This window comes from Muntiacus reevesi, chromosome 11, assembly GCF_963930625.1.
Source record: "Muntiacus reevesi chromosome 11, mMunRee1.1, whole genome shotgun sequence".
In the NCBI taxonomy this organism is placed as follows: domain Eukaryota; kingdom Metazoa; phylum Chordata; class Mammalia; order Artiodactyla; family Cervidae; genus Muntiacus; species Muntiacus reevesi.
In genome coordinates this window covers 67,521,837-67,547,976 of record NC_089259.1, presented here as the reverse complement: position 1 = coordinate 67,547,976, position 26,140 = coordinate 67,521,837, and the positions used below count along the sequence as shown (strand labels likewise).

The following is a 26,140-nucleotide window of genomic DNA, read 5'->3' as shown; positions in this document are numbered from 1 at the left end:
CACTCACCTTGCGGTAGATCATATGGCACATGGCTACTCTCAGCCTCATCCCCACACGCTGAATGTGGTAGAAGTATAAGTGGTGCAGAACAGCCCACACAAGAACGCTGGCGCTCAGCCCTGCTGAATAGCCATAGGCTTCGTGAAAGGCAACAGAATTGGAGCTTTCAAAATAATGAATCATTTTCCCCAAAAATATGGGCTGAACTACTCTGGTGCCTTCCTGAAAGAAAAAAGCTTTAAATAGAAATGCAAGCCATACTTTTTATTTTTTTAATTCAAGCTTTACTTTTATTATTAGAATGTTAAAAAGGTATTTTGACATAATGCTACATCCACGGCTAATCTAAAAACAACAACAACAACAAAATGCATATATACTATCTTCTAGAAGACAAGCAGACAATAGTTTTAACCTTAAGCCCAAACTCTATATTCCAAGACAAGAAAGTTTTAGTACATTGTGCTGAATACACTCTGGAAGTTCAATAAATAGTACAACCAGTACTTTAGAACACATTTGACAAAATAGCAAGTGAGCCTTAAGAGGAATAAGGATAAAGGTGGCAGAAGAAGGCTAAGAAATCTGCTTCCATATGAACACAAGCCCTGCTGCCAGGCTTCCCCTGTCCCTCGTTTGCTCAATGTCTCAACCCAACAGAAAGTCAAAGTGGCTCCTAAATGTGGAACATGCTCTTACCATCTTCTGCTTTAAGAATCTTTATGAACAGAGACACCAGCACAAACATATCCACTCTTTCCCACCCTGAACTGCACATGTCTGTAGATGAAGAGAATGGAGCCCAGCCACTGTTGGAGTATCACAAAGAAACCAGGTTGGGGAAGTTCCCAGGCTCTCAACCCCAGGGTGATACTGTGTTAACATCTCTACACCCTAGAATCTGGGATGTACCTCAGAATCAAAAATTAAACATGGCAGAAGTCAATCTAAAAAACAATGTCTTCCATGATTTGTCATCAGCCACATATTGAAGGTACTGGTTTGGATGAAATGTTACCAATCATCTCTTCCTCAAGGCAAAAATTAAAATCCTAAATCAATGAACTGGGGGGCATTGAAACTTACCTCCTGAGTAAGACTTACGGAAAACAATTTTCTTCCCCAAAACTAAAAGCAAAAAAACTACAACATTTGCTCACTCTGCCAAATGGCCACTCCACCCCACAACCTACTTCCTCCCTCTAGTCACTTCCTGAATGTCCCCTTTTCCCCCATCAAGGAAAACAAAACACTCAACACAAATCCAACTCACCAAAAGTGAATACCTTGGCCCTCAACATCATTTCCTCCACAAAAAAAGACACAATGACAAAAGTTTGGAAATCTTTCAGGACCTTTGAAACAAGCTTTTCCTTTTAGGTAATCCCTCTTTATTAACACAGACAGGGTGAACAGCCAATGAGCTTGCTTTGATAGCTCTCTTCTGTCTATCTGAAATTGAGAAGCCCACATGCAAGCGGAAGGGAAAGAGAATCCAAAACATCAGACATGAAACAAAACTAACAGCATTTTCTGTTCAGCCAACTAGTGCCTGATCAGGATATTTACAGAAAGGTGTCCCCATTCCTCAAGTGAATATAACGTGAAACTCCAACACTCCTGTTTTGTTCTACATACATGTTCACAGGCTGTACCAACTGTCTCACCTTACACAAGGTCACAGAAGGCTTCATCTACTACAGAGAAATAACAGATCACCATTCAGTTGAAGAAGTATGAGTATGATGATCAGATCAGAGTAGTAGGATCAATTCACAAGAACACAAAGGCTCACTATTACATTTCCAGCAAGCCCCATCGTTTACCCCTGGAAGCTCTAAAAGTTTATGGAAGAGTCCCTCATACTGTAAAATGTAAAACAGACCTTTTATAGACTTCACTGAAAGAGAAATTTGTAGGCTCACACAGAAAAACAATAATGTCAGCTCAGGCATGGCCGAGGGCAGTCCAGTGCTGCAGCCTGCAAACCTGGGGCTCTCCACCAGAAGCCAGCACTAACACCTGCCATCCCAACCTTTCCTGAAACATATGATTCTCTTTGGGAACCAGTGTTGCCTGTTAGCTCTCCATTTGAGCCTGGTATCACTGTAATTACAGGAGAAATAAGAGTAATGTCCCCTACCAAAGAGAATACTGATAGATACAACAAATTCACCAAAAATGAGTACAAAATAAAGGCGGGTCATTTCTACCTAAGTGTCTGGAATTTTCTGCTGAGAGACAATATTTAATAATCCAGTTGAGTGATCAGTCTCATTAAGGAGTAATGTCATGGGCTTCCCAGGTGGCTCAGTGGTTAAGAATCTACCTGCCAATGCAATAGACATGGGTTCAATCCCTGGTCCAGGAAGATCCCACATGGCACTTAGCCCATGCACCACAATTACTGAGCTTACAGTCTGTGCTCCACAATTAGAGAAGCCATCATAATGAGAAGCCCGAGCACTGTAACTACAGTGTCCCTCACTTGCCACAACCAGAGAAAACCTGAGTGCAGCAATGAAGATTCAGCACAGTTAAGAAAAAAAATCACATAGGGATGGTAATGAGGGGAAGGTGATTCCTGAAGGGCTCCTGGTCCATCTGAAGGCAGCATGATGTTGCTGCCACTGTTACCCTAGCCACTTCTGGCACCCAGGGGACGTGGCCACTTGGACTCTACCCTCATTTATGATCTCATCTGACTTCCTGCTGCAGGAAGTTCTTAGCATCCTATTTATTACCCTTTGGCCAAGTCCAGGATGCATATGTCTGAGACCATGAAGACAAAGCTCTCAAGACGAGCCTTCCTACCCTGGACAAGCTCGCAATCATTGAGATGGTCAGGCTCACAAGTCAGAGAGCCCAAGATGGAACCTCACTGTCCTTTATGTTTTGTGTGATCAGAGGCACACTGTGTAAATACTTGGACTCAGAGTCCTTTCTCCTAAAATGGGTGATATGAAACCTACAACTTTGTTGTCAGCCAAAGGAATAAAAGTGATACTGTACATAAAGTGTTCATGGCAATTCCTAATACATAACTTTTTTCAAGTACGTCCTGTTTGTGTGTGTGTGTGTTTTCATTTGCTAAGTCACGTTCCACTCTTTGTGACCCCACGGTCTGCAGCCCACCAGGTTCCTCTGTACATGGGATTTCTCAGGCAAGAAAACTGGAGTGGGTTACTATTTACTTCAGGGGATCTTCCCAACTCAGGGAAGGAACCCTCATATCCTGCATTAGCAGGTGTATTCTTTACCACTGAGCTACCAGGGAAGCCCTGCTTACTAAACTAATAGTTCTGCTGTGGATACCACCATAACTTCTGAGTATGTAGTTATTTGTTACTTACTTCTAGTACTACAGAGGATGAACCCCCACATTTACCAGGTCCTCGACTCCCCAATTCTCTGCTATGACCACCCAACAACCAGTCTCCTGAAGGAGGGACCAGGGCTCTACCATTTGCACCTTATGCAGCCCCAGGCCCAGCCTTCCTAGATCCCCAGCAGGAAGTATTCCTGGGGCTGGAAACTTAGAAATCAGAGTCCAGAGTGCTCACCATTACACTATGGAACCCCTTTTTGGAAACTTAGAAATCAACACTCCATCCTGCCCTTCTCAAAACACTGAGGTATCTACATGGTCAGAGCCCTCTCTAATGTGGCACTCTGCCCCACACACCTGTTCCCACCGTCTGGCACAATGGTCAACACACCTTTGTCATCAATGAGAACTCCATCCCCCAGGACCACCCAGTCCCCTGGGAGCTGACAGACTCTCCGTCTCTCCAGTTGTGTGGGGCAGACTTCACCTACCCACCTGCCCACTGCCCACAGTGCCCTTCAGTACAGCACAGCCTTTAAACAAGAGCCACGCCGCCCACTGTAAACCACCTGGCCCACCCATTTCACCCCCAACACAATGGACTAATGACAGCTCACACCTTCACCTAAAACACCCTTTTCACAGCAACCGCATCTTCCATCCCTCCTGCTCTCATACACTCACAGCCCGCCCGTGTCCCTAAGGCAGCGCTAAGGGACCATGGAGAGCATGAGCCACCCAGGGGGGTCTGCAGCAGACCTCCAGCAGGCTCAGCCAGAACAGGGGGCTGACGGCACTGTGTCTCCAGGTGGACTGTCCTCTGGGGGATCTTGACTCAGGATCTTCAGGGTCATGGAGGTCACTGACCTCACAGTTTTCTGTCTCTGGTTTTCCCTGCACATCCCCTTCTCCACCATCTGCCAATGCCAGGCTACCAGGATCCCCCTTCAACCAGCAAACCACCCCCATAGCCAGGATGGAAACCAGCACAGTTGGTGCAGATTCTCCATGATTCATGGTGAAGCTGGAGCTCCTCCCCACAGGGGGCTCTGGCCTGAGTGACCTGGCCTCTAGGGCAGGGGGAGCAGCCCAGAGAAGGGCGTGACCCTGGGAGCTCTGGCAGGTTCAGCCCAGACACTGGGCCCAGGTTCTGTTCCACAGGAAGGGGAAAAGAAATGATCATTTCTTAGGAAAGCATTCATCAGATGTGACCTGGGCAAGTTAACAATTATTTGCTGATCACCTGCAAAATGCCTTACATTACTGGGGCTCTGGTCCAAGTTTATTTCCTCCAAACCAGGAAGTATATATTCCTTGAGGTTGTAGGATATTCTTCTAGTAAAGGATTGATTTTAGCATTTATATCATTTACTGAGCACCAATAATGTCCTAATATGGTATAAAATGTCTTTTCTTTTTTTAGAGTCATCCTTCCATCACACTATGTTGAAAGGAAAATATTCAATTAGCCAACAAATTCGTTTGGGTTTTTTCAAAAGACCTTATGTTGGCTAAGTGGTTCAGAATTCACATGCTAATGCAGGGGATACAAGTTCAATCCCTGGTCCGGGAAGATTCCACACGCCATGGGGCAACAAAGCCTGTCTGCCACAACTGCTGAAGCCTGTGTGCCCTAGAGCCTGTGCTCTGCAAGAAGAGAAGCCACTGCAATGAGAAGCCTACACACTGCAACTAGAAAGAAGCTCCCGTTCACTGCAACTAGAGAAATCCTGCACACAGCAACAAAGACCCAGTGCAGTCAAAATACATTAAAAAAAAAAAAAAAGAAGATACATACAACCACTGAGTTATATCATGTTTCCTAGATGAGATTTAGCCTCAGACCTTAAGCCAGTGACCTCTCTCCACACGTGTCCATCTCAGTACTGACCCGCATACCCTGAAAAGCAATGCACTGTATGTAAAAGTTTTTACCTCAAGAAAAGTAAAAATTCCCCAAACTATATAGGATTTCCAGTAACACTTTATGATCGCTTTCGTTAAAGAAGGCTCCCGTGCATCTTTCTCAGCTCTCTTCACTTCCTGATCCCAGTACCTGCGATGAGAAACAGAGCACAGTGAAGAACAGTGTGTCCACCAAAGGGGAAATGGGGAGGGGCGGAGTGGGAGGTGAGCCTTCACTACAGGACGCTCTGTGGCTGCCCCCCAGATGCTGGCTAACTGCTCACAGGGCTCCTGAAAGATGAGCGGTGCAGACCTTGAAACACCAGAGAAACAGGCCTTGAGGTAAAAGTTTTAGTCTCAGGAAATAAGTTCCTGCCAAACTTTGCTGGATTCTTAGCACCATGAGCAGCTCAGGAGGGCAGACATCCTCCTCCAGGGGCCCCACCTCCGGGGACAGAGCTCGACCTCCAGGGCTATGGCTGCAGGCTCCCTCCACGTCCACAGGTGCACAGGGAACACGGGCTCCCCCAGCCTCCAAAGTGGGCTAAGCCCAGGGTCAGCCTGAGGGGGTGAGTGTGCAATGTCAGGGGAGGAGGCTCAGAAGAACCCAGAGGAAGATAAAGCCCCCCCACACCTATAGCCCCATGTGGAAATTCTGACTCTTTCTCCTGCCTGATGTCTGTGCTCACCCTTGCAGCTCTTCTCCAAGGTTCTGGGAGCGATCTTCTGCAAGCACTGAGTACAAGTCATCTTGTTTTAATTTCCGTTTGTGACCAATTTTAAACAAGGGGTTTAGCCACCTGTTAAAAATTAAAAGGACAGTGACATATATCTAAATTACACAGATCTAATTAGAATCCTACAGTGATGGGCTTTGTTACAAACAACAACAACTACAACAACTGTATTCTAAATATATAGAGATACAGAGGAATAATTAGATGTGTGTTTACACAGACATGCACACACACATACACACTCCCTAATTGTATGTTGAGAGGCCCCAGAAGCAATGACACACTGTTAGCAAAGAGCATTCTAGCCCCCCCCCCCCCCCCGATCTTGGGGTTTTGTTTAACATACACAATTACAATTTTTTTTCTTGTGGGAAGAAATTTTTAAGGTTTACTCTCTTATCAGCTTTCAAATATTCAATACAGTAGGATTAACTATAGTCACCAAACTGCACATTACATCCCCATAACTGACTTATTTTATAACTGGAAGTTAGTGCCCTTTGGCCCCCTTCACCCAGACCTTGGCTTTTTAACACCTTCTTCCCTAAAAGGCACCAACTGAAGAAATGGCTGGTTCCAAGGTTGGGGCAGTGTGTGTCAGCACCTGATAGTTCATTTTTATTATTGTAATATAAGTGCCTGACATGAAGCTTTGAGAACATCCATGTCAAAGACATCCATCTCTAGTGAAGATCTACACAACGTGACAGCTACACAATGAGATAAAGAGCCAGGCCACCCCACCCATGAAGTTCCCGCTTTCAGAAAGCTCTGGTTGACCTGATAACAGCCCATCTCACTGACTGCTTGCTTCTCCCTTCTCAGACTTTATTTCCCGCTCTTATGTTTTAAATTCACCAATAAAGAATGAACCTTTAAAATACTAGACACCCCACTCTCAACCTCAAAAAGGCAGAACCCCAAGTTCAAGCTTGCTCATGAGCACTCTTTATCCAGAACCTCGCTGTGTCACCCCAGGGGTGCACTGTACCTTCCAGGACATGTGAGTGATACACCTTGGCATTTCAAAGTTCCTTGATGGTTGTTTCTGAGATGTGTCTCACAATCCTAAGAACCACAAGGGCCAGTTCAGCCACAACACTGACTGCAAAAGGAGAATTTTTGTGGGGGCTGCTCATAACTAGTATGAGCCCTGATGAGCAGAGCTCCAGGCAGAGAAAGTCAAGAAGGGTCTGGGACATCTTGTGCCATAAAATAAGGAAGCACTCAAGGAATCATGAGGATGTGTAGGAAGGACAGAGAAGCTTGAATGACTCTTGCTAGACAAATCTGGGATACTTTGAGCATCAAAATAAATAAATGGCAATGAACCCTAACCCAGTAAATAATGAAAGAATCCGTGAATCAGTACTGCTACATAAACAGGAGAGAAAGGAAAACTCTTGTAAACAAATATAAACAAATATTAAAGGAGAAATCATTTACTTTTAAACTGTGCACATAACTGAGAATGTACTCTACTGAAAAATTTTTAAGTGCAAAGGTATTTTTTTATCTTTATATGAGGAAATAACTTGGGGAATTGTTTTGTGATTCAATCCGTAAACTATGTATCCCAAGACATCTCTGTTCTATATAGATGCTTAGTCCTTTGTTCAAATCAAGTGTTGGTCCAAAAGACTGCTGAAATTTTAAATGCTTACTGATATTTTACACTTTTTTATCCTGCATGTCCTGTAAAGTTATAAGTCTACACAATAAAAATGTTTAACAATTAAAAAAAAAAAAGGAACAATCAAGTCAGAAAATCATTAATGGAAATTAAAAACAGTGTGTGAAAGTTTGAAGGGGAAGATTATATTGACATAATCTCAATGTATATCTCTGCAATTATTTATTATGAAGGGAAAAAATAGAACTGTACAGAAGATCCCACCAAAAAACCTATTCAGATCGATTATGCATTATTTAAATGATAATAGCTAATATGCAGAGACAGCCCATAGGTAAACACCATTTTACTGATTTTGCCAGGGTAGGAAATTTCCAAGATCAGACCATAATAACCCATGGATACAGATCAAACCAGTCAATCCTAAATGAAATCAACTCTGAATATTCATTGGAAGGCCTGATGCTGAAGCTCCAATACTTTGGCCAAGCTAATGTAAAGAGCTGACTGATAGGAAAAGACCCGCATGCTGGGAAAGAATGAAGGCAAAAGAGAAGAGGACAGCAAAAGGTGAGATGGTTAGATGACATCACTGACTCAATGGACATGAGTTTGAGAAAACTCTAGGAGAGAGTAAAGGACAAGGAAGCCTGGTGTGCTGGTACATGGGGTGGCTAAGAGTTGGACAGGACTGAGTGACTGAATAACTGCAACGACAGAGATTACATTTCTTTTATCCTGTTATTCCTAGGACGACATGGATACAGATGCTCAAGAACTATTTGTTGAATGTATGACTATGCACGACTCTTTAAAGAAGCAATGAGACTGAACTTCAGATTTTGCTAGTATGGGTACCTTGGCACCCCTAAAGAACTCTGGCCCAGGAGTCAGAAGACTGGACTCTAGTCCCAGCAGTAGGGCTGAGAACCCAGGACCTCAGCTGTCCTCTGCTCCAAGTCTCCACTCCAGTTCAGCACCTCCACCACCTTGAACATCTCTAGGTCTCAGTTACCTTCCAACAGGTCTCAGTTACCTTCCAAAACAACAGTATACCATCTGTGAGGTTTACCACTAAACAGGCTTCAAACATGTTGGGTGATTTATTCCACACTTGTCCCCTATAGAAAATTCTCAGGGAATTAGCACCAGGACTTACCCAGATGATGACATCCTACCCCCAAAATGAAAGTGTTAATTACTCAGTTGTGTCCAATCTGCAACCATGTGATCTGTCCATGGAATTCTCCAGGCAAGAATACTGGAGTGGGTAGCCATTCCCTTCTTCAGGGGATCTTTCTGACCCAGAGTTTGAACCAGGTTCTCCTGAATTACAGACAATTTTTTCATCATCTAAGTGACAAGGGAAGCCCACAAAGACCCTCTTTAAAATTCTGCATGAAGAGCAAAAGATGCTCAAAATCACTAATCATGAAGGAAATGCAAAAGAAAACCACAATGAGATTCCAGCTAACATATATTAGGAAGACTACCATGGGAAAAAAAGAATAAAAAATAGTGTCGGCAAGGATGTGGAGAAACTAGAACCCTGCACACTGATGGTGAGACTGTAAAATGGTGCATCACAAAGGCAAATATTTTATGATTTGATTTACATCACATGCTAGTAAAGTAATGCTCAAAATTCTCCAAGCCAGGCTTCAGCAGTATGTGAACTGTGAACTTCCAGATGTTAAAGCTGGTTTTAGAAAAGGCAGAGGAACCAGAGATCAAATTGCCAACATCTGCTGGATCATTGAAAGAGTCAAAGAGTTCCAGAAAAATATCAATTTCTGCTTTATTGACTATGCCAAAGCATTTCACTGTGTGGATCACAACAAACTGGAAAATTCTGAAAGAGATGGGAATACCAGACCACCTGACCTGACTCTTCAGAAACCTGTATGCAGGTCAGGAAGCAACAGTTAGAACTGGACATGGAACAACAGACTGCTTCCAAATAGGAAAAGAAGTATGTTAAGGCTGTATATTGTCACCTTGCTTATCTAACTTACATGCAGAGTATCATGCATCATGAGAAATGCTGGGCTGGATGAAGCACAAGCTGGAATCAAGATTGCCAGGAGAAATATCAATAACCTCAGATACACAGATGACACACCCATATGGCAGAAAGTGAAGAAAAATTAAAGAGCTGCTTGATGAAAGTGAAAGAGGAGAGTAAAAAAGTTACCTTAAAGCTCAACATTCAGAAAACTAAGATCATGGCATCCAGTCCCATCACATCACAGCAAATAGATGGGGAAACCGTGGAAACACTGGCTGACTTTTTTTTTTTTTTTTTTTTTTGGGGGGGGGTCTCCAAAATCACTGCAGATGGTTATTGCAATCACGAAATTAAAAGATGCTTACTCCTTGAAAAGAAAGTTATGACCAACCTAGACAGCATATTAAAAAGCAGAGACATTACTTTGACAATAAAGGTCCATCTAGTCAAGGCTATGGTTTTTCCAGTAGTCATGTATGGATGTGAGAGTTGGACTATAAGGAAAGCTGAGCACCAAAGAATTGATGCTTTTGAACTGAGGTGTTGGAGAAGACTCTTGAGAGTCCCTTGGACTGCAAGGAGATCCAACCAGTCCATCCTAAAGGAGATCAGCCCTGGGTGTTCATTGGAAGGACCTATGTTGAAGCTGAAACTCCAATACTTTGGCCACCTGATGTGAAGTGCTGACTCATTTCAAAAGACCCTGATGCTGGGAAAGATGGAAAGCAGGAGGAGAATGGGATGACAGAGGATGAGATGGCTGGATGGCATCACCGACTCAATGGATATGGGTTTAGGTAAACTCTGGGAGTTGGTGATGGACAGGGAGGCCTGGCGTGCTATGGTTCATGGGGTCACAAAGAATCGGACACAACTGAGTGACTGAACTGAACTAAACTTATATGAAGTCCTCAGAGCAGTCAAATTCAAAGAGAAACAAATTGGCCTTGTGGTTGCCAAGGGCTGGGGGCAAGTGAAGTGGCGAGTTATTGTTTTAATAGCACACTAGTATACCATCTAGTCAAGGCTATGGCTTTTCCAGTCATCATGTATGGGTATGAGAGTTGGACTGTGAAGAAATCTGAGTGCCAAAGAATTGATGCTTTTGAACTGTGGTGTTGGAGAAGACTCTTGAGAGTCCCTTGGACTGCATGGAGATCCAACCAGTCCATTCTAAAGGAGATCAGTCCTGGGTGTTCATTGGAAGGACTGATGCTAAGGCTGAAACTCCAATACTTTGACCACCTCATGCTAAGAGTTGACTCATTGGAAAAGACCCTGATGCTGGGAGGGATTGGGGGCAGGAGGAGAAGTGGATGACAGAGGATGAGATGGCTGGATGGCATCACCAACTCAGTGGACATGAGTTTGGGTGAACTCTGGGAGTTGGTGATGGATAGGGAGGCCTGGCTTGCTGTGAGTTATGGGGTCACAAAGAGTTGGACTCGACTGAGTGACTGAACTGAACTGAACTGAGTATAGAATGAAAAGTATTCTAGAAATTGGTTGCACAATAACATGAATATACTTAACAATACTGAACCGTATGCTTAAAAATCATCACGATGGTAAATTTTGTGTTGTGTACATTTTCCACAGTTTTAAAACATTTAATGAGAAACAAAAATGGAACCCAATGTGCTTCATTTAGAAACGTTCCTGTGTTAGAGTCTAGACTTTGCCACTTCCTGGTTACATGACCGTGAACCAGCCACAAAACCTCTCAGGATTGGCCTCTGGAAAGTGGGGAGAACACCTGGAGAGAACACCTCCCTGGGATGCTGAGAGGGTCAGTGATGCTCTGAACAGGACAAAGTCCCCCCCACCACCACCCCCCGCCCCAGACAAAGAGCAGTCATCACCACCACAGAGTGCTTGAGTAATCCTATGTGGTCCCCAGCAGAAAGTCTCTGAAAGTTTGATACATGAAGTTACAACAGCATTGCCCAACAGGAAGAAGAAGGACTGCTCTCCTTACCTGGCAAGGACACAGCCAGTGAAAAGTCATGGACTTTGTAAGAGCCCGCCCAACCTTCTCTTCCCCTCTAAAAAAGTGCTTTCAAGCCCTGGCACTTTGGGAACTTACACTTGGCTCTCCACAAATGCAGACCTCAAACTGCCATTCTCTGATGATTCTGAATATGCTCATCTTTGCTGGAAAAATATCTGATAGTCTATTTGTTCAGGTCAACAGAGGGAATGGAATCAACAGGACTGGGAATCAACATGGAAGATTCCAAAAGGCAAATTATCTACTTGACACATCTGAGTGGATACTAGTCTCAGGCTGATCAGATGCAGGACTGTAAAGCCCAAAAAAGTCAAGAATAAGCTACAAGAGATAAACTTAAATTTGTTAGGCAGTTTATTTTGCCATAAGGACATACGGGTAACTTTAAATATACCTTTGGGTTGTTCTACTTCTTTCTTGAGGCTATAGTTATTGTATAAAATTACCAAAACTCAACAACCTAAACGCTTACAGGCAACAGGTCAAGGCCAGAGAGAGAACCCTGGAAAGCTCACCCAGCCTCCTTCTAAAACATGTGGATTTCTGACTGTTAATGAAGAATAACAAGTGGTATTCTAAAAATGGTGCAAAGAATCCTAGTTTGAAATTAAAAATTTCTATCCATTCATAATCAGTAGTTACTGAGGACCTAACAGGACCAACCTCCCTAAACCATCTCAGTACTCAGCCAGTTCACATCCCCCTTATGTCATCAGCTTCTCTGACAAGAGTCTCTGGAGAGTCTGTCTTAACACCAGTGACAGTTTCCACATCTGCACTCCCTTTGCAAGGGGACAGTTCACTGACTGAGACATGGTCAGTGTCAGGGGATTGAGGATGTAACCACTCCCTGAAGGGTAAAGTGCATCTGGTCCAAGACCCTGCTCCACCCTCATCTCTGGGGACAGGTCCTGCACTCACCCCCAACCTGCTGGCCTCTGGGACAAGGGTGGAGAGAAATGCAGAGCACACCCCAGAGGCTGCAGTGAGGACAGCAGGGACATCATCAGGGATACTGTCTGCAGACTAGACAATCTAGTCCCCAGCTGGCCACGGTTCATTAACTGTGCTTCTTATTTCCAACAGAGGGAAATAAGAATTATTTAATCAACCATAATGGGAAAATGGACAGTTTTTTTAAAATTGAGGCCTATATCAACAACTAAAAAAAAAATTTCTAGCTGTCTTTACTGTTAGAAATAAAATAAGAAAAAAGCTAAAATAAAACACAGAGATTTAGATGACTTTAGGACTTTTAAAAGACATACTACAAAAGCCACAGGAGAAATAAAAAATAAAAGCTCAATTTTAATTAATGATATATAATTTAAAACCTCTAAAGAACAAATGAAAATCTGAAAAAGTATTACATACACTTCAGTTCAGTTCAGTCACTCAGTCGTATCCAACTCTTTGCGACCCCATGGACTGCAGCAGACCAGGCCTCCCTGTCCATCACCAACTCCCAGAGTTCACCCAAACTCATGTCCATTGAGTTGGTGACACCATCTAGCCATCTCATCCTCTGTCCTCCCCTTCTCCTCCTGCCTTCAATTCCTCCCAGCATCAGGGTCTTTTCAAATGTGTCAGCTCTTCACATGAGGTGGCCAAAGTATTGGAGTTTCAGCTTCAACATAAGTCCTTCCAATGAACACCCAAGACTGATCTCCTTTAGGATGGACTGGTTGGATCTCCTTGCAGTCCAAGGGACTCTCAAGAATCTTCTGCAACACCACAGTTCAAAAGCATCAATTCTTCGGTGCTCAGTTTTCTTTGTTGTCCATCTCTCACTTCCATACATGACACCTGGAAAAACCATAGCCTTGACTAGATGGACCTTTGTTGTCAAAGTAATGTCTCTGCTTTTTAATATGCTGTCTAGGTTGGTCACAACTTTCCTTCCACGGAGTAAGTGTCTTTTAATTTCTTGACTGCAATCACCATTATATGCACTATTACAAGTTATTTAAAAAATATAAATGCTCTATAGGAAAAAAACATCTATTAATAGACATTTGAAGAAATACAAACAAATGGTCAATAAACATAAGAAAGTGTTCCATCTCTACAAGTCAAATGTCAACCCACTCCAGTATTCTTGCCTGGGAAGTCGCATGGACAGAGGAGCCTGAGAGGCAGTCCATGGGGTTGCAAAGAGCCAAAGAGGATTAAGTGACCGAGCTTGCATAAATTAAATAAATTCAAATTAAAACTGAACTATTTTTAACTTTAGGCCCAGGAAAAATGTAATTCAGGTACTCAAAATTGAAAATGAAATAAGCTCACAAACAGCTGTTAAGAGGGCAAATTGGTCTGAACCTAATGGAAAACAATTCAGCCTTTCACTAATTATTCTACTCTGGGAACTTGGAAAAGGAAAGATACACCAAAATATATTGTCATAGATGTGCATCACATCCTAATTAGCAATAAACTGTATTAAGCAAAAGTGAAAGACTGCATACATTTTAGTTAAATACCACATTTTGACAGAAACAGACTCTCAGAGAAGAAACTTATGGTTGCCGGGGAGAATGATAGGGGTAAGGGATAGTTAGGGAGTTTGGTAGGGACGTGTACACACTGCTTTATTTAGGATGGATAACCAACAAGGACCCGCTGTGTCACACAGGGAACTGCTCAGTGTTATGTGGCAGTCTGGATGGGAGGGGGGTTTGAGGGAGAATGGATACATGTGTATGTATGGCTCAGTCCCTTTGCTGTCCTACTGAAACTGTCACATTGTTCATTGGATATACTTCTATACAAAATAAAAAGCTTAATTAAAAAATAAATGCCATGTTTTGCACATTAGATAATGCTATAAATAAATATTAACCATCAAAAATTAAGAAGAAATCAGGATTCAGACATATTTAACTTCATAGGAAAGCGTGCATAACACAACATTGTTAAGCAATTTACCCCAATAAAAATTAATTCTAAAAAACCATAAGCTATAATTTCAATTAAAAAAAAAAAAAAACTGTGCATGTGCAGATAGGCAAAGATGTCGAGCGGAAAGACTAAGAAACAACCAAAATATCAGCAAGTATATCAGGCGAATAAAAACAAATCCTTATTCCTTTCCTCTTCTATGTGCTGCCCTGTCTGACTCTTTGAGACCCTATAGACTGTAGCCCACCAGGCTCCTCTGTCCATGGGATTCTCCAGGCAACAGTATTGGAGTGGGCTGCCATTTTTTACACCAGGATATCTTCCTAACCCAGAGATCAAACCCCTTGTCTCTTGTGTCTCTTGCACTGGCAGGTGGGTTCTTTATCTCTGTGCCACCTATCTAGGAGGCCCTCCTTCTTCCATACTTTTAAGCTTTTTATAGAAATATAAAAATATATATATTCTTCTCAAATTCACAATTACCAACAGTCATAATGCACGACTTCTTTTAGACTCTCAGTCCTACTTGTTCTGTGAAAACACTAAAACCCAGTGTGGTCACTTGTATAAAGTCAGTAAGCTAGTTATTGGCATCATTTATTAGTTGAGGGGTCGCACAGAGTTGGACACAACTGAAGTGACTTAGCAGCAGCAGCAACAAGTTGAGAAAGCAGATGAAATGTGAGAAGAAAATCAAACACCCAAAGAGAAGATGAAAACTCAGTTTCTCTACAAGGTGGGCCTTGTCTCTGGGCAGCATATCCTGCCTGGGCTCATCTCTATTTTCCCAGGACAGCGAGTGGGGGACAAGAGGAAATCATGAGCGTACCTCAGACTTTACAAACAAGATGGCAATTATGGTCACCAACTAACTTCACGAAGTCTGGACCCCTTTTTAAAAGTTAACACTGAAGGAACAATGCCAATGGGAGGAGCGGCTTAAAGCAGAAGTCAGCCTCCACCTTCCATCAGAATCGCCTAAAGCCTGTTTAACCCTACTTCACCATTTCTAAATTTACAGAATTTGTCTAGAAGGACTGGAGTAGGTGGGGGTGGGGTGGGGGTGGGGGTGGGGATTTGCATTTCCCAGGTGACGACAAGGATCTTGCTTGTCTGACAGCACGGCCGCCTTAAAGCTTGATTATAGAGATGTTTCACGAGCATCATCTCCAACAGCAAGAACTTAAAGAAAATCCTTGAAAATCCCCTGCCTACAAGACCAAAGTTCTATTTGCATTTGCCTTCTCCCTGCATTTAAGAACAAATATCCAAAGAGAAGCAGTTCTGAACAGCAGTTACATACAGGACAACACAGACTCAGGAGCCAGACTCCTGGTTTGGGATCCAACTTTTACTATTAAGCTATGTGACGCAGGCAAGTTACTCAAACTCTTGGAATTTGGGGGAGAATGGTTACATGTATAGGCATGACTGAGTCCCTTTCCTGTCCACATGAAACTATCACAACATTGTAAATTGGCTATACTCCAATATAAAATAAAAAGTTTAAAAAATACTACTCAACCTCTCTACTTCAGTGACTTCACATGTAAAACAAGAGGTAATAGCTACTTCCAATTCAGCAGGAAAATTGCAAATGGGGTCTACCCAAAAATCAATGAGAAGTCCTCATCTTCCCATTTCCATACACACACATTTTGAAAATCCACAAATAGAACATCCCTGGAGAGGTCCTTGTCCTGCCTCAAGTTAAGGAGAGGTGTCTCTACTTTGTTATCATTTACAGTTGTTGCTATTCAGTCACTCAGTCATGTCCAACTCTTTTGCAACTCCATGGACTGTAGCCTTCCAGGCTCCTCTGTCTATGGGATTTCCCAGGCAAAAATACTGGAATGGGTTGCCATTTCCTCCTCTATGGGATCTCTCCGACCCAGGGATTAAACCCACGCTTCCTGGTCTCCTGCTATGGCCGGCAGATTCTTTACCACTGAGCCAACAGGGAAACCTACACCCATGTTTTTTCTACTTGACCCTCTCTCCTTAAAGGCTACCAAATGGTCAAGAGATGTAATTACACACACTGAACACACCACCATCAGAACAAGCATAGAAGCTTCGGTTTCCTGGGGATTCCCAAGGCCCTCCCATATAAAAATATGAAATGTCAGAATTTGTGGGAAAGATGAATGGATTTGTGTTCGGGAACAAAAGATAAAAATCACTCAAGTGTGATTAAACCCAAAGGTTCTGCCCCACCTAGTTAGTGGTCCCAGGTACCAGATGGAAAACTTTAGTTGAGAACTTCATCTCCCTGAGCCACTTTTCGTCTTTGTTACCTCCCAGCTCAGGGACCCTTCAGCGGTTTCAGGACCAGAGGACTCCAGGGCAGGACCACCTGCATCAAGACCCTGCACTGCTTCAGGAAAGGCTAGAGATGCAGATAAGACCCCATAGGCTTCAGGGACCCCATCCTCAGGGTGACTGTCAAAGGTGGAAGCAGAGACATTTCACAGTTAGGAAAGGGGCTGTTCAAATACATCCTCGAGTCCTCTCAATGTATCCCAGATAAAAGAAAAATGGGTTCAAGAATCACGACCGGTTCATTAAATAAAAAACAATGGTGTTCTTACACACGTGAAATGTGTCACAACTACATACCAGGATATACAGTGAGAGATGAGCACGGAGAGAAAGAGGGAGGGAGACATGGTCACAGACACAGGGACAAGGGAGCCCGGAGATGCTGGAACTCAGCCGCCGCCGTCACCTCAGGAATGTGGGGAAAGGTGGGGCCATTGTTGGAAGATGGCAACAGGAGCAGAGCACTCATTAGATAAAGGAAGCTGTTCAGGGTTGTTTGCTTAGTGGGGAAAGGGTGCAAATTAATTCAGAACTATGAATCCGAACTGTTCTGGGGAAGCCGGCTAAGGATGGAGGTCCAGGGTCCGGTCCTTCTCCGACTGGCGGTGACCCCCCTGGGCAGCCTGGGTTCTCAGCCTCCCTGCCTCCTGCTCCCGCTGCCCCTCCTGCTCCCGGAACTAAGGAGGTTGACGGGGCAGCGAGCTGCAAGGCAGGGAGACCCTGCAGCCCGCAACCAAGTCCCTCTTCCCGGTCCTGCTACCCTTTCCCGCCACCTCACCCAGAGGGCGCAGACAGGGACCCCCCGCGGCCGGTGTGGGGCGACCCCACCCGCTACGAACAGCCATCGGAAAGCGCTCCCTCGCCCTGAACCTCAACCCTCAACCCCTGCAAGGCGCAACAGCGTCTGGCACTGGCCCCTGAGGCGGCGGGGTGTCTCAGCCCAGGCGGGGGCTCACCAGGAGAACAGCCGAGAGCAGACATTCGCGTCCTGAAGTGGGTTGGGCTTCTCCTCCGAGGACACCGGCCGCATCTTGCCCGCCTGGACCCGTACGGGCCAGGGCCGTGGGGTGGGGGCAGCCGGGGCCACACGCAGGTGTGAGGCGAGGCCACAGGCGCAGCTGATGGAGGCGGTGGGGAAACCGCAGGGCGCAGGGCGCAGGACCCCAGGTGCCCACGGTCCCACACTGGGCTGCAAACTCTACCAGAGGGCGCGCTCCGAGCCCGGGCCCCCACCCAGAAGGTGCAGAGGGAGGGGCGGGCTGCTGCAGAAACGCCCTCGCTGTGGTGAAGACCTGGAGAAAGCTGGCAGAAGGAGATAGCAGCCCGCCCTCCTGGCACGCTGCCCTCATCAGGACCAAACAAGGGCGCTGTGGGAAGCGCCAACTGGAATGGAGCAAGACCCTGGGGGATTTTCCTGGGATAGACCCCACCCCACCGCGAGATACACTGAGCTAGTGGCCAGTACTGATCAATGGAGGTGAGCACAGATGACGGGCACAAAGCTGCCAGGCTACTGAAATGACAGCCCCAGGCTCCCTAGCGTCTGTTCTACTGCTAGGCTGGCCCTGAGGAATCCTGTTTTGATAAGAGGAGGGAAAAGGAAAGACCACAGCACATTCTTCTCCTGGCATGAAGGACAGCTACTCAGCAGTGAACTGAGCACAGAGAAAAGTACATAAGCAAGAAGTCAACGTTTACTTTGTTTATCCCTCAAATAAATAAATTTTAAATGAGCTAATAAGCAGTATCAGTACAAGAGGGAAGTGAATTACTTCAGCTCTTTTTCCTATACACGAAGCTCATATTAATATATATGAAGAAAACAAATGCGTTCAAAGAAATATTTCTGGAATGAATAAACAAAGTGTGGTATAAACATACAATGAAATATCACTCAGCCTTAAAATGGAAGGAAACTCTGACACATGCTGCACTGTGGATGAACCTTGAAGACTGTGATGTTGTGACTTAGAATATGTTTTTGGTCTTCATGATGTTGCTGGTACAAAACTCCTAAAATCCTCAGGTGCTGTAAGGTAAGAGTGAAAAAGTATTTTTTGATAATTATAACAGGTCCCTTTCAACTACACCTGAGTTTTAGTGAATTCGTCTGTTGTCAGAAAAACCAAACACCTGATTAAAGGGTTGGCATTTTCAGCCTCACCGTCCCATGTTTAGGGAGAAGAAGGACTGGAAACAGTTCAACCTCCAATGGCCAATGCTTTAACCAGTCTTGCCTAAAGTATGCTTCTATGAAACCTCAATAAAAAACCAATAAGATGGGGTTCACAGAGCTTCCCGGCTAGTGACCCTGTGCTGGGAGGGTGACTCACCTGGAGAGGCCTGGAAGCCCCTGCCCCTCCCCCTACCTTGCTTTCTGCATCTCTTCCATCTGGCTATTTCTGGAGTTGAATCCTTTTATAATAAACTATTATTGGGTAAACTGTTTTCCTGAGCTGTAAGCCACTCTAGAAAATTACAAAACCCAACGAGGGGGTTATGGGAACCCTGATTTATGATCAGTCCATAAGAAGAACAGGTAACCACCTAGACTCACCACTGGCTTCTGAAGTTGAGAAGAAGGGGTAGTATTGTGGGACTAGGTCCTTGACCTATACATGGTCTAACAAAAATTCCAGGCAGACAGTGTCAGAATTGACTTAAATTGTGGGACACAGTTATGTCTGTATAGTCAGAGAACTAGTTCAGTTCAGTTGCTCGGTTGTGTCCAACTCTGCAACCCCATGGGCTGCAGCATGCCAGGCCTTCCTGTCCATAACCAACTCCCAGAGTTTACTCAAACTCTTGTCCATTGAGTTGGTGATGCCATCCAACTGTCTCATCCTCTGTCATCCCCTTCTCCTCCTGCCTTCAATCTTTCCCAGCATCAGGGTCTTTTCAAATGAGTCAGTTCTCTGCAACAGGTGGCCAAAGAATTGGAGTTTCAGCTTCAGCATCAGTCCTTCCTATGAATATTCAGGACTGATCTCCTTCAGGATGGACTGGTTGGATCTACTTGCTATCCAAGGGATTCTCAGGAGTCTTCCCCAACACCACAGTTCAAAAGCATCAATTCTTCAGCACTCAGCTTTGTTTATAATCCAACTCTCACATCTATATATAACTACTAGAAAAACCATAGCTTTGACTAGATGGACCTTTGTTGGCAAATTAACGCCTCTCCTTTTTTATAAGCTGTCTAGGTTGGTCATAACTTTTCTTCCAAAGAGCAAGCGTCTTTTAATTTAATGGCTGCAGTCACCATCTGCAGTTTTTGGAGCCCTTAAAAATAAAGTCTGTCACTGTTTATACTGTTTACCCATCTTATTTGGCATGAAGTGATAGGATCAGATGCCATGATGTTAGTTTTCTGAATGTTGAGCTTTAAGCCAACTTTTTCACTCTCCTCTTTCACTTTCATCAGGAGGCCCTTTAGTTCTTCTTTGCTTTCTGCCATAAAGGTGGTGTCATCTGCATATCTGAGGTTATTGATATTTCTCCAGGCAATCTTGACAGACTGAAAATCACAATCACAGAAAACTGAAGATTAGCTGTACTTAAAACAATCAAGTTGACACTGGTCAGACCACCAGTGACCAATTTCAAGATGACTGTCAGTGCTGACTCTGCTGTTTATACACACAGCCCTCTCCCTCTGTCTATAAAAGCTCTTGTCCACTAATTGTCACTGGTGGTGACAGTCAGCCTTTGGACAGGTGCCCACCTTCCTCCAGCCCCAAAACACACATACTGGCATCCAAAATAAAGTTCTTTTCCACCAACCTGGCCTCTTTATTGGCTTTTGAGCAGCGAGCAGCCAGACCCCCTCTTTGGTATCACTTTTTTGACTTCTATGGTCAGCCTTTGAACTATCACAGCACTGGTCATGGTGAGAGGGGAGTGACTTTTAGTGTTATAATGCAAGATCAGAGGTCAGACCATGCTCAACACCATCCTGATTTAGCTGGTTGAAGCAAGTTTTTGTGGAATCCTGTGTTTCTCAATATCTGTGCCCCTCTTCCTTCCTGTCTCAAAAGCATGGACACGCTACTTCCATAGTGACCAGGCCATCTTAGTGTGTCATCTTGGAGTCCAGATCTGGTACCTGATGCCTTGGTCTTTCCCTTGCCCATTTAAGCAATACCAGGTTGTCTTCCTCAAATGAAGGGCACCACGGACTCCCACTTATTTCAGGAGCAACACCAAGCCCCAGTCAAGAGGGAGTTACGTTATGGGTAAAAAACCAAAACTGATTATATCAATACCTTTGCTTTTGGACCTTCAGGCATAGGGAAAAATTGGTCTCTTTCTCTTCTTCAAGATTATCTCCACAGGTAACAAAGGAAACATTCATTAAAGGTAAGGTAGGGCCCTTAATATTCAGGGAGGCTGGGCTGACAAAGCCCATCAACAATTCCCTGGGAGTAAAATTAGAATATGGATAATGAATTGAAGCTTACCTTGTTTCTCTCCCTTTGTGCTAAGTCTTGTTTCACTTGCTCACAGGGTACCACATGCAGAAGCCTCGCACCTGGTCCTTCAGACAAGACTCCCTGGTGTGAAATGGCTGTGTTGACACTTCAGCTCTGAGGGCCGTGTGCAGAGTCTCTGCGCCCGGCACTGTGATTCAAGATGCTGGCAAGAGGGCCGTGTGTAGAGATGCTGAGCCCAGCACTGTGATCTGAAGCCAGAGGCAGTACAGTTGAGCCTGTCCTGTGAGAACCCACCCATCCCCCAGCTGACAGGAATCACATGCAGCAGTCCCAAGGGTGCTTTTGGGAGCGAGTGTGTCCTCTAGAGCACATTATATTAGGAAAAGCCACACCTGGCAGAGGGGCTTCCCAGGTGGCTCAGCAGTAAAGAACATTCCTGCCAGTGCAGGAGACTCGCATTGACCCCTGGGTCAGGAAGATCCCTTGGAGCTGAAAATGGCAACCCACTCCAGTATTATTGCCTGGGAAATCCCACTGGCAGAGGAGCCTGGAGGGCTGTAGTCCATGACGTTGCAAAGAGTCAGACATGACTGAATGACTAAGCACACACACAAATCTGGTTAAAGGACTCCCCAACCCCGGTTTGGGTCTGACTGGGGAGGGTCAGTAACAAAAAAGGAAGAAATCAAACCATCTTTGGTTTTCTGGTGGCTCAGATGGCAAAGAATCTGCCTGCAATGGAGGAGACCCGGGTTTGATCCCTGGGTTGGGAAGATCCCTTAGAGAAAGAAATAGGCAACCCACTCCAGTATTCTTGCATGGAGAATTCCATGGAATTCTGGAGTCGCATGAGAGTCATGGAGTTGCAAAGAGTCAGACAAGACTGAGTGACAAACATTTTCTAGCATGAAAGCAGCTGCCATTTGGGAAGAAATGAGATCTTTTACTTCCAACAGAGGTCCTCTCTTGGCTGCAGGGTGGAATTACCTGAGGGGCTTTTTAAAGCGTTTACTCCTGCATCCCCTCTCCCGAGATTTTGATTTAACTGAGATGAGGCTTCAGCACTGGGTTTACAGAGTCCCCTGGTGATTTTACAATCCACTGGACTTTGCCATGTTTAAGCTATAAGGACTCCATCTGGACCAGGAACGGAGTAAACAAATCAGGTGATTCTATAGGAGCAGGAGTGTGTGTTTCTGTGTCTAGGGTGTAGATGAGCTGGGTGAGGTGGGGGCCTCTCTTGCCCGCTGAGAGGTCTTCCTGGCTGCTCATTCCATGGCCTTTCCACGCTGCTTACCTGGATACATTGATTCAGCTCTCCCCTGGTGGTGATGTTCATCCCCGTGAGTGTGAGCGTGAGAGACAGGACCAGGCCAACCTGCCCGAGATCCAAGGCTAAATGAGGAAGAAGAGGAATAAGGTCAGTCTATTTCTCAACCCCTCACACAGGTCCTTCTGTCATTTTACAAAGAAGACTCCTTTATTTTTATGATTTTTTATTGGAGTATAGTTTATTTACAAAGTTGTGTTAGTTTCAGGTATACAGTAAAGTGAATTGGCCAGACATATATATAATCTGCCCTTTTAAAATTATTTTCCCATATACATCATTACAGAGTATTAAATAGAGTTCCCTGTGCTATACAGTAGGTCCATTTTAGTTACCAATTTTATATATAGTAGTGAGAAGACTCCTTTATAATATTTAAATCAGTTGCATGTAATGATAGCATTACTCATAATATCACTTCTGTTGTATAAGACAATGATACATTAAAAAAATTTTAAAAACCCACTATGTGGGACTTCCCTGGTGGTCCAATAGCTAGGACTCCAAGATCCCAGTGCACAGGGCCCGGGTCTGATCTCTGGGCAGGGAATTAGACTCCACATGCCACAACAAAGAGTTCACTTGTTGGAACTAAAGTCCTGCCTGTCACAACTAAGACTGAAGATCCCAAGTGCCACAGCTATCACCCAGTACAGCCAAATGAATAAGTAAATTTTTAAAAATATTTTGAATTTAGGAAGAACTAACAAAGTTATTGTTGTTGTTCAGTCACTAAGTTATGTCTGACTCTGTGTTGTGATGGACTGCCACACGCCAGGCTTCCCAGTCCTTCATTATCTCCTGGAATTTGCTCGAATTCATGTCCATTGAGTTGGTGATGCTATCTAACCATCTCATCCTCTGCCACCCCCTGCCTTCAATCTTTCCCAGTATCAGGGTCTTTTCTAACGAGTCAGCTCTTTGCTTCAGGTGGTCAAAGTGTTGGAGCTTCAGCTTCAGCATCAGTCCTTCCAGTGAATATTCAGGGTTGATTTCTTTTAGGATTGACTGGTTTGATCTCCTTACAAACAGTCCAAAGGACTCTCAAGTGTCTTCTCCAACACCACAGCATGAAAGCATAAATTCTTCAGCCCTCAGCCTTTTTAAGGGGCCAACATATAAATCTGTTGACAACTCTTACACAACTACTGGAAGAAACATAGCTTTCACTTATACAGACCTTTGTTGGCAAAGTGATGTCTCTGCTTTTTAATATTCTGTCAAGATTTGTCATAGTTTTCCTTCCAAGAAGCAAACGTCTTTTCATTCATGGTTGCAGTCACACTTCACAGTGATTTTTTGGGCCCAAGAAAATAAAATCTGTCACTACTTTCAATTTTACCCCAGATGGGACCAGATGCCATGATATTCGTTTTTCTAATGTTGAATTTTAAGCCACCTTTTCCACTCTGCTCTCTCATTTTCATCAAGAGACTCTTTAGTTCCTTTTCACTTTCTGCCATTACAGTTGTATCATCTGCATATCTGGGGTTATTAATATTTCTCCCAGCAATCTTGACTCCAGTTTGTGTTTCATCCAACCTGGCATTTTGCATGATGTATTCTGCATATAAGTTAAATAAACATAATGACAATATACAGCCTTGTCATACTCCTTTCCCAATTTTGAACCAGTCCATTGTTCCACATCCAGTTCTAACTGTTTCTTCTTGACCTGCATACAGGTTTCTCAGGAGACAGGTACAGTGGACTGGTAATCCTATCTCTTTCAGAATTTTCCACAGTTTGTTGTGATCTACACAGTAAAACCCTTTTACATAGTCAATGAAGCAGATGTTTTTCTGGAATTCCCTTGCTTTCTCTATGATCCAGTGAATGTTGGCAATTTGATCTCTGGTTCCTCTGCCTTTTCTAAACCTACCTTGTATAGCTGGAAGTTCCTGGTGAATGTACTGTTGAAGTCTTGTTTGAAGGAATTTGAGTATATCCTTACCAGTATGCAGAATGAGTACAATTGCATGATAGTTTGAACATTCTTTGGCATTGCCTTTCTTTGGGATTGGAATGAAAATTGACTTTTTCCAATCCTGTAGCCACTGCTGAGTTTTCCAAATTTGCTGGTATATTGAGTGTGGCATTTCAACAGAATCATCTTTTAGGACTTTAAATGGCTCAGTTGGAATTCCATTACCTTCACTAACTTTTTAAATATTAATGCTTTGAAGTTAAGGCCCACTTGACTTCACACTCCAGGATGTCTTGCTCTAGGTGAGTGACCACACCATTGTGGTTATATAGGTCATTAAGATCTATTTTGTACAGTTCTTCTGTACATTCTTGCCATCTCTTCCTAATCTCTTCGGCTTTTCTTAGGTCCTTACCATTTTTGTCCTTTATCCATATTAATCCCACCTGGATTGAGATACACTTGGCAGTATAATATAGGTGAAGATGTCATTGTTCAGATTTTTGTCCTTATGCTTCAATTATAATTAAGTAATTTCACTTTCTATGTCCAATGTAGCTACAGTTGAAATCACAAAAACAAGACAGTGGGTTCTAAGAGCCAATGCTTTTAAATCTAAAATATTACTTTCATTTTTCCATTATTAAAGACTGTGATTCAGGGTTACTGCTATGGATAGTGAGGGATGATGAATTCATGCCACACATTCCAACAACTTCTCACCTGAGACCTACATAGCAGTGGTGATACTGTTTTTGCCACAGAGAATCTTTCTCACCCCAGTACACCAGACCCCTACAACCAAGAGATCCAAGTAGCCCCAAAGCTAAAACCTAAGCTGTACCTGGTTGTCTCCATCCAACTATAAGACACTACCTAGAATCTTCAGAAGGTAATCTTGCTACAGTTATGTAGACCTCAACCCATTCAAAGAAAGAGAAAAAGATAAAAGATCTCAATGAAGACCTACTGCAAACAAACAAGCAAACTACTCAAAGCAGTATACAGATTCAATGCAATCCCTATCAAATTACCAATGGCATTTTTCACTGAATTAGAACAAAATTTACATTTTGTATGGAAACACAAAATACCCTGAATAGCCAATGTAATCTTGATGAAAACAAAGAAGAAAAATGAAGGTAGGAGGACTCATACTCCCTGTCTTCAGACTATGCTACAAAGCTACAGTAATTGAAACAGTATGCTAGTGGCACCAAGGACAGAAATATAGATCAATGGAACAGGACAAAAGTCCAGAGATAAACCCATGCATCTGTGGTCACCTATGGTAAAGAAGGCAAGAATATACAATGGAGAAAAGACAGTTTCTTAAATAATTGGTGCCGGGAAAACTGGACAGCTACATGTAAAAGAATAAAATTAGAATACTCCCTGACATCATACACAAAAATAAACTCAAAATGGATTACAGATATAAATGTAAGACCAGACACTACAAAACTTAGATGAAAACAGGGAGAACTCTCTCTGACATAAATTGCAGCAAGCTTTTTTTTTTTTAACCCATCTCCTAATGAAAATAAAATAAAATAAAACCTAAACAAATGGAACCCAATTAAGCTTAAAAGCTTTTGAACAGCAAG

The 26,140-nt window shown here is 43.6% G+C and overlaps 2 protein-coding genes across 2 annotated transcripts in view; both read right to left on the bottom strand.

Moving 5' to 3' along the window:
* LOC136144261 (ATP-binding cassette sub-family C member 4-like) overlaps window positions 1-17,873 on the bottom strand; it is a 160,961-nt gene extending 143,088 nt beyond the window's left edge. Inside the window, 4 exon segments of the mRNA XM_065902010.1 lie at window positions 8-223; window positions 5,265-5,385; window positions 5,924-6,034; window positions 17,800-17,873. Of these exon segments, the coding sequence (XP_065758082.1) occupies window positions 8-223; window positions 5,265-5,385; window positions 5,924-6,034; window positions 17,800-17,873 (522 nt within the window).
* Window positions 17,874-18,397: 524 nt separating this feature from the next.
* The window catches only part of LOC136144480 (ATP-binding cassette sub-family C member 4-like), a 108,021-nt gene continuing 100,278 nt past the window's right edge, over window positions 18,398-26,140 (bottom strand). Inside the window, exons 24-25 of the mRNA XM_065902382.1 lie at window positions 22,574-22,671; window positions 18,398-18,418 (exon numbers count right to left, since the gene is read on the bottom strand). Of these exons, the coding sequence (XP_065758454.1) occupies window positions 18,398-18,418; window positions 22,574-22,671 (119 nt within the window). The remainder of the gene's footprint in view (window positions 18,419-22,573; window positions 22,672-26,140) is intronic.